The sequence below is a fragment of the Prunus avium genome, chromosome 7 (assembly GCF_965620075.1).
Source record: "Prunus avium chromosome 7, drPruAviu1.hap1.1, whole genome shotgun sequence".
Lineage (NCBI taxonomy): Eukaryota > Viridiplantae > Streptophyta > Magnoliopsida > Rosales > Rosaceae > Prunus > Prunus avium.
The window spans coordinates 22,473,780-22,491,413 of record NC_142290.1 but is presented as its reverse complement, the minus strand read 5'-3'; the positions used below and the strand labels follow the sequence as shown (position 1 = coordinate 22,491,413).

At 36.7% G+C, this 17,634-nt stretch overlaps 2 protein-coding genes across 3 annotated transcripts; one reads left to right on the top strand and one right to left on the bottom strand.

Moving 5' to 3' along the window:
• Positions 1-3,845: 3,845 nt before the first annotated feature.
• Positions 3,846-10,487, top strand: CBL (cystathionine beta-lyase). Its single transcript, XM_088244422.1, has 13 exons — positions 3,846-4,087; positions 4,405-4,597; positions 4,673-4,785; positions 5,286-5,356; positions 5,466-5,557; positions 6,504-6,591; positions 6,669-6,780; positions 8,790-8,886; positions 8,967-9,048; positions 9,131-9,248; positions 9,350-9,457; positions 9,538-9,640; positions 10,044-10,487. The coding sequence occupies exons 1-13, from the start codon at positions 4,019-4,021 to the stop codon at positions 10,217-10,219; spliced, it is 1,422 nt and encodes a 473-aa protein (XP_088100548.1). The 5' UTR covers positions 3,846-4,018; the 3' UTR covers positions 10,220-10,487.
• Positions 10,488-11,578: 1,091 nt separating this feature from the next.
• Positions 11,579-17,461, bottom strand: LOC110770047 (histidine-tRNA ligase). 2 transcript variants are annotated; one of them, XM_021974126.2, is made up of 8 exons: positions 17,302-17,461; positions 15,875-16,088; positions 15,355-15,460; positions 14,406-14,588; positions 13,141-13,626; positions 12,962-13,045; positions 12,806-12,886; positions 11,579-11,802 (listed from the first exon to the last, which is right to left on the bottom strand). In XM_021974126.2, the coding sequence occupies exons 2-7, from the start codon at positions 15,920-15,922 to the stop codon at positions 12,822-12,824; spliced, it is 972 nt and encodes a 323-aa protein (XP_021829818.1). In that variant the 5' UTR covers positions 15,923-16,088; positions 17,302-17,461; the 3' UTR covers positions 11,579-11,802; positions 12,806-12,821. The 2 variants fall into 2 exon arrangements, with proteins under 2 accessions (XP_021829818.1, XP_021829819.1); XM_021974127.2 differs by having other exon boundaries at positions 15,355-15,454.
• Between the last annotated feature and the right edge of the window lie 173 nt (positions 17,462-17,634).

Sequence of the window (17,634 nt, the reverse complement as noted above, 5' to 3'; positions counted from 1 at the left end):
CAAAAGTAAACACACAACATAAAAAAAAACACACAAGATAATTGAAAAAAAACATACAAGTTATATGTATATAAATAAATAAAAAGGCAGCAATTTATATATATTCAAATGTTGCCGTTGGAAGTTATATGTATATAAAATAATAATAAAATAAAAAAGGCAGCAAATTATAACTACATAGGACCGCGACATGTGGCGTAGTAGAAGAAGACAAAGCAGCAGCAATTCTGGCGATGGGGCCCACGTCAGTTTTTCTCACATGTGGTCTGTTTTCAAATGTAGGTGGGCTCCACAAAAAGTTTTGGGTCCAGGCAATAAGTGGACTGGTATTTGGGTCCAAATTTGGGTCCTTCATTTTCTTGGGTTGGGGGAAGTTTTAGGCAATAATTTGGGTTTAAGTCCTTGGGTTAGAGATGGCCTAAAAAGGGGCATCTCCTACTTCTCAATATACCACATCCAGAGAGAGCAAACATCACCTCTCACCACTGGAACCCTTCAATTTCAAGCTTTGTTCTTCTATTTCTTCCCCCTTTTTCTCTTCTGGCAAACCAACTAAGAGCTTGACGAAGCTTTCGTCAAGTTGCTGAAAATTTGCTAAACCCACCCATTCTTCCACCTTCATTTTTCCCTCTCTTCCCTCAACAAATCCTCCCAAAACTCCCTCTTCGCTTACTTTAAACCTCTGTTTCTCATAGAAAATCCAAGCTCTCTCTCTCTCTCTCTCTCTCTCTCTCTCTCTCTCTCTCTCTCTCTCTCATGCCAAACTCATGAATGTTTAGCTTCCATGCTACAAGCTTTTCAAACCAAGCAAAAATATTTACCTGTAAGCAACTGTTGGTTTTGTTGGTGAATGAGACCAAGGTGTTTCCTAAGGCTCCACAACTGTTGCTTCGATTCAGCTGCACCAAAATGGATTCAGTTGCATCCTCAACTTGTGATACTCGCAAGTGCACGAGCCGTTTGGTAGTATAGCATATGTAAGTGCGAGGTCGATCCCACGAGGATTGGTGATTGAATGATCCAATTTGTTTCCCCTACACAAAATAGAAATGAAAAAGAAAATAAATAAAACAAGAAAAAAAAGAGAAATAACTCAAGTAGATAAGTTCCCAAGTTCAATTAGATTAACGGATTGATTCTAGCTAAAGTATGATTAAGCCATGGTGTTTGGTCATAACCTTGTGTTCCTAATTCCCTAATTTGATCATTTGTTGTCTAACCTAAAATTAAGCATTAGGAACCCATTAAGCATAGAAGAACAATTTAAACAACCAAGCATGTATCTAATCCCTGTTGTCGAATGTCCATACATACTCTTCCTATTCATAGTTCAATTCGAATTAAAGCATGGTGTCTACTCTTAATTCAAACCAAGATAGCTAACATGCAAGCCTAAATGGTGATCAATCATTCAAACTAGCATATTAACTTATAAGCATAATGAATAAGAACAAAAACCATAATTGAAACTTGGAAACTAATTAAACTTGAATACTTAAGAAAGAATGTACATTACAAATAAAAGTAAAGTGGAACTAAGAAAACTTGAAGGAAAATGTAGTAAAATCATTTTGTTACAACAATTGACAACTTGAAAGGAAATTAAGAGAATTTGAGGGAGAGAAGGGAAGGGAGCTTTAGAGAAGTGTTTGAGAGCTCCCCCCCTTGGGGTGTGTTTTGAAGCTTGAAGGCTTCTCTATTTATAGGGCTAAGAGGGAGGAACATCATGATGAATTCCCAAACCATCCTTCATCTTTTGCTGCTGCACCTCAAGCTTTCTTCACATGGGTTCAAAGGTGATCAGTTGTGGCTGCTTTTGCTGCCAACCCATGTGGTCTTCTTTTGCTGCCAACCCATGTGATTGCTTTTTGGTTGCTGAAAAAATGAGTTTTCTGAACCAGGCTTGGTGTAGGAAGGCCAGAGGTTTCAAAACGTATCCAATGGGGTTCAAATTTGGATATGTTATACTAGAAACCCATTGGAACAACTTCTATGAAGAAAGTATTCCCATCGGAGCAGTAGAAGTGTGCGTTTTGGGCCTTGAAAGTTGGCTGCCGAACAGAGACTGGAATTGACTTCATTTCATTTCATTTCTTTCTTTTTGCTTCACATGCATGCACATGCTTTCTATTTCAATTAAAACCTGATCTCCAGCTCCAAAGTGATCTGCCAATTCAATTCCCATATTCAAAGGCTGAAGCAAAATGCCTCTCATCATTCCTCATTCTTCTCTCTCTCCTTTCTCTTTGCTTCACATGCATGCACATGCTTTCTCTATAATAACTCCAGCATGTACCAACTTGATCCTTTAGACTTTCATAGCTGGAATGCCTCCCCACTTCACTCATTATGTTGGATCCAAAGTCAGTTGCAGCATGGGTGAGGCACATGGCTTAAAGGAGGAGACAAGGCTCAAAGCTGGCAGCTGCAAATCCTCCTGAGCATGGTTCAGTGTTGGACGGGCTAAGGACTCCACATATGTTCAATTGGGCTGAATTTTGGATATGTTATACTAGACACCCAATTGAACAACTTCTATGAAGAATGTCTCATCATCCGAGTTGTGCAGATTGCTGAAATGAGACCTGCAAGGTGACTTACGAAACTGGACTGACAAGAAGTGTGGCCCAACTTTGGTTTTGTCTTTAAGCTCTTTCTCTTATCCCAATCAGCCCTTAACATGCATGGATTGCATCAAATGTGATCTCTTGCTATCTTAACCTACAAAACACACAAACAGAGGTAAGTGACTCAAAAATAAAGAGAAACTAAGCAAAATCACTAAGTAAAGAAGGCAGGCAAGTGTATGAAATTATGGACTTATCAAAACAGAAAATGGATTAAAAGCACAAGTTTAACTCAATAACATAACCGAATCATAAGCTAGAAGGGTACAAAATGATATACAATTATGAACCGATCAACAACCTTCGAAGCACTCTTGGGGCTTGATTCTTAAACTTAGACCTAGGGGCAACTCCACCTATTTGGCTCTTTACAGCATCTCAGGGCCATCTGTAGCTGCCGAAACGAAAAAGCCCCTACAATATTCAATTGTTGATAATCTTCACATGTTTTCGTATTTTTCATTATTTTCCATAATGGCATCAATTGAATTGAATAGTTTGTTGGGGCATAAATTATTAAAGTAGAAAATAAGCCTTTTCAAATTGCCACATATATCAACAAACTTTAATTCGAAGAGTTTAATTTGTTACTACTATTGGAGATACTCTAGAGCATTCGCAACAGTTGCTCAATAGTTCAGTTTAATAGTTCAATTTATTGAACTGAAATGCAGTTTTATTTGCTGCGGTGCAATTTAATAGCTTACAATAATTAAATGTAATGGAAAAAAAATTACGGCTAGTTTATACTAATTAAATGTACTGGAAAAATTAGAAAGTAAAAAGTAATGTTGTCAATGTGTCAATAAGAGAGAGGTGTAGAGTTATTATGGTGAATGAGCTTATTGAAGTGAATTTCATTTCAGAGTTCATTTTGTTGATCCCTGAAATGAAATATTGATATATGAAATGAACTGAACTTGACCATTACAAGTTAAAAGTCAAATTTATTGAAATAAAATTGAAATGACACCAATCATTGTAGATGCTCTAATTATTTCATTTCTTGTTGGCAAAAAAAACAAAAAACAAACAAATTCATTTCCTTTGTACAAACCGGAGGATATGAATGCCCTTTTGGGCACAAAAAATAAATAAGGAACTTACCCTTGATTTTGCCCTCGATTCAGTTCAGACTATTAAAAATAATAAATCCCAAAATAAAAAGAAAATAATAGTTCCAGTTCCACACGTGTGCACTGAAACAGTCACTGAAAGAGGAAAAAAAGGAGCGCATTGCAAATGGAGTCCGCGTAATAATCAGAGCACTTATATATATAGAAAGTTGCAATTGACAATGGCGGAAACTGTTAACAGTTCCACCAACTCTAGCTCCTCTCACCAGAAGCACTGCCCTGAGCAAAACCCTAGCTTTCGCCTCTTCAACAACAATGGCCGCTTCTTCTTCTCTCTCTTTTAGGCCTCTCCTTAGCTCCCTCGCCACCGATCTCAACGACGTCGTAAGACTTTCCAATCTCATTCTTTTTAAATCTTATATTACTTGAATGTTTTCTGTTTGGAAGCTGAGAAAATGCAGGAAAAGAAACTCTGCCTGGGTTAGTATAGTTGAGAACATCGTATAACTACCGAGAGGTTTTATAATTTTGAAGCTCTGCTTTGTTATATGTAATTGAAATCCAATAGCATAGGACCGCAAGATTTTGTAATTTAAAGTTTGCAGTATTATTTTTGTGTTATGTTCTCAGTTTTCATGTACAATGCAGTGGGATGGTTAAGATTGGTTTGAAATCGATTTCTGACTGGTGGATTTTTGTAGGGTTTATCGCCTGCGAATTTTGTACCAAGCTTTGGGGATTCCCTCGTGAGTTTTAGGTTAAAAAAGTCAACAACGCTGAGGGGAAAGAGGTTTTTGTTGTCTGGAAATAAATTCAAAGTGAATTGTTCAGCTGACAGAGAGATGGATGTGAGCACTTCAGCTGTGGTTGATGGTGTTGCGGACTGCTTAAATGGTTTGTGCAGCTGTTCTTTTGTTGTTGAATTATCCTTAACAGTTCATGCTTGCTAATTTGTTGAATTGGACACAGAAATTGAGCTGAAAGAGCCTAGTATTTCAACAATTCTGATGAATTTCGAGAACAAGTTTGATCCTTACAATGCAATGAATACGCCACTTTACCAAACAGCTACTTTTAAGCAGGTAGCACACAGAGTAGAAGATAGAGACTCATTGCTAAATTTTATGAAGTCATGATTATTCGTATTGTTGTAGTTGTTAGGGATAGCCAGGAATTTAAAATCATTTAAAGTTCAATGCTGCTCAGGGACACGATGTAATATTGTAGGATTGTTGTGTGGGGCTTTTGTGTGGAACCGTGGAATCTGTAACTCTCTTACTTTTATTTAAGCCATCAAGCTGAGCTTTCACTGTTAGGGGTCAGGTCTTTATCAAACAAGTATTAGAAAGCAGAACCAAGGAACTGATTGTGAATATGTGTGAATGTTGGCATACTTTCCTTTTTAATTATTCTTCTTTGCATTTGTAAGAGGAGTGCAATTGTGACTGTCAAATATATGCTTGTATCTGAGCTCAATGGTATCTTGATTGTATGAGAAATCTCTCGCTTACACTATCCATGTCAGGTGACATTCTGTGACCAAGTTTCATATTAATGGTGTCTTCATTACTTTGTTATGCAGCCTTCAGCAACAGAAAATGGTCCTTATGATTATACCAGAAGTGGAAATCCCACACGGGATGCCTTGGAAAGGTCTGATTTTATTTGGTTGTATGCCGTTGAAGTAGCTTTGAAAACTCTTTTTTTCTTCTTTCGCAACATGTCTTTATTGTGAATTTTTTCTTTCTTTCTGTATTCTCAGTCTTTTGGCAAAGCTTGATAAAGCAGATCGAGCATTTTGTTTCACTAGTGGAATGGCCGCTCTGGCTGCTGTTGCTCATCTTGTAGGGACAGGTACTTTTTCAATAATAGTATCATTTATATATTATATAAATTAGTTAAGTTACCATACTCGAGTATGAGTGTGAATAAACATAAGTATAATGAAGGAATTTATGAAGTATGTAGTATTTGATATCGTTACTTTGTCAATAGGCTCCCAATATGCCTCAACATGTTTCAGATACTCCAAATCCATATCCAGTTGACTTGTTAGTAAATTTGACTATTGGATGCAACCTGGATAAGTGAGGGGTACTTGATAAGTATGCAAAGGGTTTTCTTATGTATATATGCAGAGGATTCAGGATTTGAGTGGTTTCTCAAAAGGTTAAGTGCCAACATGAAAACGAAAAAAAACATATATAAGAAAAAAAAGGGAAAAAAAAAATCTTTATACTTTATGTACACATTTTTGTGTGGTTAGCCTAATAGAGGTAAAGGTTTTATGCCCAAGCTTGATCCAGCCTAGTTGGTTAGAAGCTTTGGTTGTTTCTTAAAAAAGAAAAATATATATACTGACTTGAACTCACAACTTGCAAGTAAGAAACATTGACTTAACCACCGCTCTAAATTTGTGCATTTGTTAATTATGGAAAATAATACATATATAAGTTAGGTTGAGGCAGCCCTTGTACAGGATGATATAGGCCTAGCCCAAGATCATCCTGAAATCCGTCCACTCTGAACTCAAATAAAGCTCTGTCCCAAAGTTCTGACCAATCGATTGGTTTTGAGCTGGCTAGGCAGATTTGAGAGTCCTGATTTTAATCTTGCAATTAGTGTCAGTGTATGGATTCTTAGCAGTATATTCTATACTAATCTTATGGGATAGACTATGGTTTGCTGTTAAGTCCTTGCTCTGAGCTGGTTAGTTTTGTACAAGACTACACAAATGAATTTCATTTCTTCATGGAAGTTGTCTGAATTTTATTGTAAATTGGTGATGATGTTGTTTTAGGTGAGGAGATTGTTGCCGGAGACGACCTGTATGGTGGTTCAGATCGGTTGCTGTCACAAGTTATTCCAAAGACTGGAGTTGTGGTGAAGTTAGTATGCTTCTCTCCTGTTCTCATCTTCATTCAATTTAACTGAAATCTGAAATTATAATGCCTTTATCTCTCAGACGAGTGAACACGAGTGATTTAGATGAAGTTGCATCTGCTATTGGCCCCTGGACGAAGCTTGTGTGGCTGGAGAGTCCCACCAATCCTCGACAAATAATTTCTGATATTCGCGTAAGATGTCTTTAAACAAGCATTATACTATTCTAGCAGGGACAAGCTCATAAGCAATGCATAACTTTTTTTATTATTTTGTTTTATTCTGCCAATATTTGATGCTTGATTGTTGATATGATGGGTGTGAATGAACATGCATTTGCTAATGCCAGTCTAGGAAGTCCTCTCAGAGATTGTATTGTAAAATCTAGCAAAGCTATATAGTTTGGCATCTAAACAAGGTTTCTGTAAATTATAAACAGCGTTTTAGAAGTTGATATGTTGTCAGCATGCATAAATATCCTTTTCCTAGGATAATAGTGAAAGTTTTGTTCTGATTGAGTTACAAAATTTGTGTACTGTTTAATCAAGTCCTTTGAACTTCATAATGTTTTTCTATTCCCAGTAGTTTTAGTGATCGCTTTTCAGTTCATCGCAATTCTTGGTGAAATATTTAGTATGGTCTCTTCTAATTTCTTCTGACGCTCTTGACTCTTCTACTCTTTGTGCCATATTGCTCATTGACCCCACTAGTGAAGTAGCTTAAGAACAACTTGTAACTTGCTTTGCGTTCTTACATTAGGCTCCGTGTATTTGGATGTTAAATTCATACCCAAATTACTTGTAGTTACTCAAGACAAGCAAGTAGTTACTAATTTGAGTATTAGGTCCATCCCTTGAAATTCTTAGAACTATAACATGACGTTGGAGATTTAATCTAAAAACATGCATGCAGGATAGAGAAATAGCTTTTGAAGATTTAATTTTATATGGTGCCTTCTAATTTCTTCTGGCAATCTTTGACCCTACTACTCTTTGTGACCTATTGCTCATTGACCCACTACCGAAGTAAGTATAAAAACTTGGAACTTTCATAGTGTTTTTAAACCAAGGTTCCATGCATTTGGATCCAAATTTATTGATATGATTACCCAAATTAGTTGTAGTTACATAAGTAACCAAAGAAGCAGTCACTATGTTGAGCATTATGTCCATCCTGAAATTCTTCAAACTATAACTTGATGTGGAGACTCTAATTTCGCAACTTTCAGCAGGATAGCAAAATAGTCATCAAAGATTTAAAGTCTAAATGTTTGAGGCTTGTGGACTGATTATTTGGGCAAGAGCCGTTTTTATTTATTTTTTATTTTGCAGGCCTTCAAGTATGCTGCTAGGATCAACGAGTTCAAAATGATAATTAGCGAATGTCATGGTTGCATTCAGTCTCAGTAGGGCCTGTTGTACCTCTACTGCGATGTAGGGCCTATTGGCTGTGTTTTGGAAACCTGTTTTGGAAGCAATTTTCAGTTTTCACCTGTTTTGTTTCTTTGAAAAGAGCATAAACAACATTTTGAGGTTTCCTGTGCTCCAACTTGTTTTACGAAAGTTGTTTTCGTAACAGCTTTCTCAAACTCTTTTGGAAGTGTATTTTGTTTTGCATGATTTTGAGAATACAAAAATATTTTCTGAAAAGAAACCTGTGAGGCCTTAACTTCTCTGATGACTAAGGGGTTAGAAGAGATGTGTAAAGCTAGACATTTCGTAGTTGGAAAACCTATTTAAATATGTTGTGAAAAACAAAGATAAATTTGTTTTATTAGAGCATTTCAGGGGTGGATGAAATAGCAGATGGGTTATGTAAAATTGTGGCTTTAATGCTTGAAGAAGGACTAAAGGAAGATAGCATGTGGGGTTTAATATAAGTTTGAAATGAGACCCTTGGGCCACCATGACCACCCAAATTCAAAGTAATATAAAATAAGTTAGTGGCGAACTCTTTTTCTATATTAGTTTTGCATTGATGCTTGGCTACGTTGCTGATAGATAAAGCAGTAGATTACACTATTACTAACTGTTTTATGTTTAGTGATCTTTGTCATTGACTCGATATCATAAAGTTTCTTGATCTTTGTAATAACTTTAGTACAGTTTCCTATTTAGTTACTTTTTTTTAAAACAAAATTATGATGAGCACAACAAGCGCTAGTTTCTAAAGGCAAATTTGTTTCATGTCTATCCGTTGATAGAAAATAGCAGAGATGGCTCATGCACATGGTGCTATTGTGTTAGTGGATAACAGTATAATGTCCCCTGTATTGTCACAGCCACTGGATCTAGGAGCAGGTAAAAATAGGACTTCCAAGCTTTTGCAAACTACACATCCTTTTGAGTTCTTAATAATTTATTTTAGTCCATTCTTTCAGATATTGTTATGCACTCAGCCACTAAGTTTATTGCTGGACATAGTGATGTCATGGCAGGTGTTTTAGCTGTTAAAGGGGATAGGTGTGCCTCTTGCTCTATCTTTACCGTTGGTTTTACGTCTTGTATTTATACTTAACTTCCTACTTGTTTTCACTGTTAACAGCTTGGCAAAACAGCTATATTTCTTACAAAATGCAGAAGGCTCTGGGTTAGCTCCATTTGACTGTTGGATCTGTTTACGAGGAATTAAGACAATGGCCTTACGTGTTGAGAAGCAACAGGTGTGGTTTGCCTCAAAGCATTCTATTTGTAGGATTTGATTTCCCTCAAATGATTGATCGTAATCTGTTGTACTATTCTGATGTGTCTGCACATTTGGCAGGACAATGCGCAAAAAATTGCTGAGTTTCTTGCTTCCCATCCACGAGTGACACAAGTTAATTATGCAGGGCTTGCTGATCATCCTGGACGTGCCTTACATTATTCTCAGGTATTGACCTTGATGGAATTGTAGATCCATAATGCTATTCACAATCTGTTCTTCTAGATATTTATGTACACCTGTTTCAGGCAAAGGGTGCAGGATCTGTATTGAGTTTTCTGACAGGTTCACTGGCATTATCAAAGCATATTGTCGAGACTACCAAATACTTCAGTATAACTGTCAGTTTTGGTAATTCCTTCTCAATTTTCAGCTTTTCCCTAGTCCGAAATTTTTGAGTGGTAGATAGTCAGTACTGTGGCAAAAGAGGTTATTTGTGTTTTCTTTGTCTTGTGAATAGAGAGATAGGGGCAGAAGGTTTCCTCTAAAACTGATTTCGAAAGCAGAGTGTGCTCATTTAGTACATGTGTTATGCGTTCATCAGTTCATGAATCAGTCTGTACATTGTATGACATGGTCCACAGTTAATATATATTTTTTAATGTATTTTTAGGCTTTTTTTAAATTATTGTTACTATTATTACTTTTATGTATGGTCTATTAGTAGGTGAATCTTCAGTATCAGCTCTGTTGAGCGAAAATCATACAAAACAATTCTATAATTAAGCTGACCTAAGATTTTTTATATTTACAGGAAGTGTGAAGTCTCTTATAAGCCTACCCTGCTTCATGTCTCACGCAAGCATACCATCTGCCGTGCGTGAGGCCAGAGGTCTATCTGAAGATCTTATTCGTATTTCTGTGGGAATCGAGGATGTGAATGATCTGATTGCCGATTTGGACTATGCACTTAAAACCGGCCCTCTGTAGTTGCCTGAGGGTATCTGACTGGCAGTGCTTAATTGACATAAATGCATCTGCTTTGAAAGAACACAGGAAGGACTTTTCCGTTTACTTAATTGACTACGAAATTATTAGTTGAGAATACATTTTAATTTAAATTTGAAAATGTGGGCTCTGTACATATGTTGGTAAATCAATCTTAAACATGATTTTTGAGAACAACGAAATGGAGTTAGTGCTCCTGCTGAACAGAAATTTTTATGTTATCTAAAAAAGAAGCGGTATATTTCCTTTCCCTTCCTCTTCCCTTTATGTTCAATATTCAACGTCATTTGCTGTGTTTTTAATTTCGGAAATTTGAATTGTTGCATAATAATTGCGGGTTTAAACATGGAAAACAAGGTCAAAATTGTCAAGATCTTTTGAGATTGGTAACTCAAATCCAATGAGAGCACAATGGGGTAGGGGCTGGGTGTAGAGATTTATTTATTTAGTGAGATTTCTTTTTGGGAAACAAATATATTGTTGATAATCAAATCCAGTGAGCACAATTGGAAATCTATATTTCATTAATGTACTGGTTGGAAAGGGTGATTTTTGCTGCTAAGCTAGTTTAGAGGAAGGGGGTGACGCCATAAGAGGATGCAACAGCTGAAATGGAGCAGCAGCGAGCAATCTCAAATTAAGTACACGGTAGGAGACTACTGCTGCAATTACCTTTCTAAAAAGTGAATTTCCTTTCTAGGGTTTGTTAGGGTTGCATCTACTTGTTCTGCATGCATAGGCAAATCAAGCAGTTCCTTATGTTCCCTCCTATCTGCATCCCCGGACCTCCATGTATTTGCAATAAAAGCGTCATGGTCGTATTGATGATACTGGAGTTCTCTGCGTGCCTAATTTTAGGGAACATCAAACAGCTTATCATGTAGACCACACCATTGCTTGGCTTGGTAAATAAAGGAGAGGGTAGTGTTACAGCTTACAAGCCAAGCAATGGTGTGGTCTATAGGATTGGCGGATTGAATTTCTGTGGGAATTGAGGACGTGAATGATCTGATTGCCGATTTGGACTATGCACTTAAAACCGGCCTTAATTTTCTCCTCGGAGAACTGAATTTGCTTCTAACCCCTAAGGTCTTGTAGCTAATACAAAGAAACATGCAATTTACACACACATAATGGAAAATGAGGCCCTTGTTCTGCAATTTATATCCCCACTTCTGAAATTATGTATAAAATTAAACAGAACCAATTTCAACTAAATTTCTTTATTAGATGTCAACAATTCTAATTGAAGCATAGTAAGATCAACACACACAAGCATTAGTTTCCTCTCTGTCAATTTCTTTTTTGGATTGGGCACAGATCACCATCATCAAAACCACATTTGTTTCAAAGATAAATATACCTCAAAGATAACCAACTATAGCAAACCTGCAGCATATCAATGATCACAAAAACGATTTCATCAAGCAATTCAACCTTGCTGTCCACTTGTAAAGAAGCACTCTACTGTCATTCTCTTTCTCACTACCATCACTGAATTTTACAAACCAACCAAAATCTTAAATGGTATGTACAAACCCCTCTGTCCTAGCATGAAATTTTACCTGAACACAAGGCAAGAAGAAAGTAAGGATATGGAAGAAAGAATTTCACAAACAATTCAAAGTTCTGTACAGAATTTTCTTGCAAACATGAAAATGGGGCCTAAAAAGAGTTCTTTTTGTTTTTGCTTTTTTCCCCCCGCATTTTCTCCTTAGTTTTCATAATAAAAAGAAAACAATTTTGGATCTAAAAACCGTTAAGAAAACTAGACTCAGCTTTGTTATTGGGTATGGAGCTGCATAGAAAGAAAATTCTCCTAATCTGCATTTCTTTTTGTTAATTACATCATGACTTGAACCTAAGACCAAACCCTTTCCCCAACCGTCCTAATGGCCACCTGAGCTTGAATTCTCGGGCACAATTTGCATTTCTTGAAATGTGATTTCAAGAAAACAAGAAAATGCTGGGTCAATATATTGGAAGTGCAAGATGGTGATAGACGCATCTGACTATAGACTTATCTGAGATGGGAAAGAAGAACGTAATAACATGTCATTTACCCTAATCACATGTCAGTAAAAAGTGGGAGCTATTGTCGTCATGGTCATCATCAGGAAGTAAAACTGAGGGCATCAAATTTATCAACAGAATGGCGATCCAATGATTAGATCTTATCAATGTTAAATACTAAATTTCATGCACCAACTGTAAACAATACGATATGAAGTTAAAACGTCTTGGGCAGGAAAAAAATTTCCACTGGCGGGAACACCAACGGGCCTACCAGTCTAAGAATAACCAACATAAAGGTATATAACATTGAAAAGGGGGTGCCACACAAATTTTTGCATCAAAGCAGTGATCTTGAAAAAAGAAAACGAATAAGACATCCTTCCTGCAGCATGCGTTACTACAAGGAAGGTTGAGAAAATGCAGTGCCATGATGAAAAAACTCAGAAACAGCTTAGCTCAAGTCTGAAGCAGCTGAATCACATTTAAATTGAGACTACATGGTTGGAAATCTGGTAGCCAACAACCCTTAAAAGAGCAGTAGATATAACTTACTTTTGAAATTTTATTACTATTCACTGCCAAAATCTTCATAGCTTACGCCTTCTGAAATGGTGTCCAACCGGTTATTGTCTCCTGTAAGAGTGAGGGAAAGTTAGTAACCCCCTTGCAGTGTAAGTTGTAACAATGACAAATATGTCAAGTCCTCACCTTGATGTTCTCTTTCACGAGAATCCAGGAAGTTATCATTATCTGTTGCCAAGAAGGGTGATCTAGGATAGCTCTCCAGTATGTCTAAAAACATGTAGAACAGAAATTATTAATTAAGAAACATGACTTCCATGACTTGTCATGTTTACTGTTCAGAGAAAGCGAGAGAGAGAGAGCACCTGAGCTCTGAGAAAAGTCAGCTGTCAGGTCCGAGAGGCTGAAAATTCGAGGAATCTGACGTAAAAAACCAAATGATGAAGAGTCTGCATCAAGAAGTGATTCATTTAGGGGCTGTGAGTTGGACTCTACGCTGTTGAATGCTGCAACAGAAGCATCTCCAATAGAGGGCCGTGCTTCCAGGATGTTTCCATCAGTGCTAAACATGTAAGAACTGCCTGAATATCCAACTTCTGATTTGATAATTCCCCCATTTATTCCTTGCATAACACCTATGTTGGAGCTCTGATTCGAAAGCATGTTTGGTGGGACATCAATCCTACTGGTATGAGCAGACATTTTAACAGCATTGTGCATACTAGTGTGCAATGAAGAACCACCATTCGTAAATGCATTAGGTACGCAGGAACCAACTTGGTGGTGTATATTTTCTGTCTTCAATGCTGGTCCTACATGCTCTGGCGCATAGCATGTGGAGTTTTGGTGCACTGTGAACAAAAGTAACATCAATTGCTATTCTGATGGGAATTGACCATTCCCTAACAAAGCAGAACTATGAAATATAATTTGGATGAAGTAGAACACAGTTTAACACAAAAGGAAATGAAAGTTGTGCTGCTCGAAAGTAGGAGGTTAACAACTGGAGATATAGACCAAAAAAGAACAGGGTAAAAAGAGGACCAATTTGAATGAATCATAGACAGTTATACACTACCTAATTTGTTGCAAAACACAGAACCCATAAAGAATGTAAATCTAGTTCAAGCATCATGCATCATATGCATGGCATCAAGAAACAAAACATGTGAAATAGAGTAACCGATGAACTTTAAAATATTACAATTATTCTTTTCACAAGTGATTACACTTTTATACCTTAGTTATAGCATGGATGACACAAAGAAGAATCAGAAATTGAAACGAAACAAGTGATTAGATGGAGTAAAGAGTCTTTTTTCTTAATAAAGAGAAATTGTATCTATACAGACATTACAGGAAGTTGAGGGTGAGATCATACTTATCTTCATTTCTCTCCGATCTCATGATAAAACAAAGGGTGGAAAATGGTTAGCCCATAACTACTTTCTTTCTTCCCATCTAAACTTTCCCTTGTTTTAAGAGGCATACCATTTACTGTGCACTAACCATAATGACATTATTCCATGGATCAAAACCCACACGCTATAAAGATTAACTTGCACCGATAAAAAACAAGCCAATATCTTAGCCATAATAAAATTTACATCTAAGCAGATAGAACTCTTACTTGGTGAAATGTGAGATCCATTGGTACTGGGTATTGAAGCAACTCCACTTGAGTGCAACTGACTCATTAACCTCACCTGTTGCTCAAGCAACCTGTTATATTCTATTATTTGGTGCTTCACCATCAATCTTAAATAATAAGCCCTGAAGAATTCCCGATTCTCTTCCTCAAGCTTCTGCCAAACTGGAAATGCAGCAAGATTTTAGTGTTAAGCTGAGCATACGGAAACACTGAATATGGCTGTAAGATTCCCCTTAAACTATTGACTGGGGGCATAAAGAGTTCATGTTTTTAAGTTGACATTGGAGATTAACATTTCATAATCCTTCACACATAACTGCAAAGACATTAGATTCATTGACTGGGGCAGGGAAAAGCTCATAATAGAAGGACAAATCTATGAAGATAATTTCAAAATCAGTGCAGAGTGAATTCGGATTCTGTGGCCGATAGGTTTGGTTTCTCATCACCAATTGATGCAAATGTGTTTATTGATGACAAAAGATTAATCTAAAAGTTACAGCCGCTTTGTGGGAATCATTATGACCGATACACGACTCCAAAGTCAAAATGCACCACACTGGTTAATAAAAAGAAAACACCTCAAGCAAGAGGGTAAAGTTTTCAATTCACAACAGAAGCCACTATCAAGAAGTACAAAAGCACTGTACAAAAGCAGTCAAACAAATAGTGAAAATACCCAAAAACTATTGTGGGGTGCCCAATAAATTATGCCGAAGGGGCCATAGGAGGAGCAAATCTATCCTTCCTGTAATGTTGGGTGCACAAAATGATATAAACACTGGAAAGTGGGGTAGCAACAAACAACAGCCAGAATCACGAAGAAAAATATTCAGATTAAGAACATGAAAAAGGAGAGAAACTACAAAACACAAAACACATAAGGAAAGAAAGCCATGTCATAGAATACTACAGGATATCTGCTTACCAAGTTCCGTGAAACCAGGCTCTATTTTTGCCTGGTCCAGTAGAGTATCTACCACTTCTTTCTGGTTCATGTAAAGCTGGAGACATCGCTCGATAAGGTTCTGCACCTAAAAATCAACAGAAATCATCAAAAAATAGCAATGAGGACAGTAGACAAACTTTCTATATGTTAAGCTTCTATAAGGAATTAAAAACATATGGAAAAGTAATAAAAATTTACTTGGATTTTGCACTTTGTGTAAATAAAAATATATGTCAAATACTTGCATTAAAAATTCTATCAATAATTTCACAGAAGAAAGAATTATACTCAGGCGCTTAGGAAAAGAAAATATGCATTATAATTATAACTAGGTGCTTTACTGTTTTCTTCCTGTTTTAGTTTGCATTTGAAAATATCCCGTTGTCGCTATTCCACAACTATAGCACACTTCAAATGGTTTAAGTTTTTTCTTCTTCTTTTAAACAACAATACAATCATAATTGGATAATCTATGATAGTCCATCAACAAAATCCTTACCAGTTGTATATCTTGACGCGAGACCTGTCTAACGGGTCCACTCGACATATTCCAAGGTTCCAGTAGAAGATGCTTGTGTAAGAAAGCTACACTGATTGATTTTAAAATTATAAATGATCCTTATAATAAATGCTACAAAGGGTCCAGTGAACTCAAGAGTGATGGATGCTTCACTTCAGCTGTAGAAATATCATATACGTGTAATGTGATGAACCTGATGGGAACAGACAAAAGAAATTCATACCTGAATTAGCTCTTTCAATTAATTGGTTGGAAAAAGGTTAAAAAAGTATGAGCTTCGACAAAAAATAAAAAAAAGGACCAAGCCATCAAATAGTGTATAATATGTTCAAAGGGACAGCGTGTGCAAATTTACACAGCCTGTACAGTGCACATAAAGAAATTTCAGAGAAGTATTTAACAAATAACTTTAATAACAAATAATTTCAGAGAAGTACAGTGCACCAAGCAACATCGCCTTTGACATTTAAAACCAAACATTCTCTGTGTCAAGTGATTATAAAATTTAGGCATTAAATTGTCTGTAAACCCAATCCCTAACTAGTACTTCACTGAGTGGATCAAAGCATTCATGTCGAATCAGATCAGGAATAAAATGTTTGCCTCCAAAAGGTATATTAATCAAAGCATGCACTACATTCCTCACCACCCAAATCAACATGTCATAATCTTGATGAATTGATATTCAAACACAAGATACAGGGCGGCGTAATTTACTACTATCTATTTCTACTGCCTTCCCAAAAATCACCGCAATCAAAGGATAAAAAAGAAACTTCCCCACTGCACTAATTGAATTCTTCCCTTACACGCCTCAACACATGAATAACTGCGTGCGATACCAAAGAAAGACCATTAAATACTGGGATTTGATTGCTTTATCCTTTCACATGAGTGTTGTGGAAAAACACACAGCAACCACATGCATGTATAGAATAGTTTATACAGGATAAACATAAATACTGGATTCCAATCACAGAAACGAAAATATCTATTTAGTGACCAAAAGAAGAGAGAATATATCATATGGTATTTGGGTTTTTAAATTCTCGAAATTTCCCGCTACTTGGAGCCAGAGAGAAACTCAGAGTGATTTTCTGTTCAGCCAAACAGAGCATTATGTTAGGGTTTGATCAATTTTTCAGGTCAGATAAAGTTTGATCAATTTACACAAACTAATCGACCACAATCAAAAAACAAATTTTCCATGATCATCACCTCAAGTGACAAGCCAAAACCCTAGACAAGTCACCTCAATCACAGAAAAACACAGAGCCACAGAGATACATATAGGCAATCACACACATGCAACACAATTACAATCCCAAATTCGAAATCAAAATACTAAACATAAATAAACCAAAAGGGAATCTCTTGCAACAAGCTGGTTTTGTAGTTGATCTCACCTGAATTCGATCGAGCTTTTGGGAAAAGTCTCAGAGCCCTTTACAGAGAAGAAGAAGAAAAGCTCAGAGAGCCTGATCAGAGATAAAAGCTGAGCAAAGTAAGGTGACGAAGCTCTCTGCTTTTAATGGTGGAACTCCTCGGCCCCCAAAGCTTTTAAATTAATTTGTCCCCTTTTTTTTTCTTTTAGTTTTATTTTTATTGTTGCTTGGGAAAATAGACTCGTCGAAGCGGATATTCGCGCCACGTGGCGTCCGTGGAAGGGGGTTTGGCGGGACCCACAGGCGGGAGATCAGATTGAATGGGACTTGTTTTTTATTCTTATTCTCATTGTT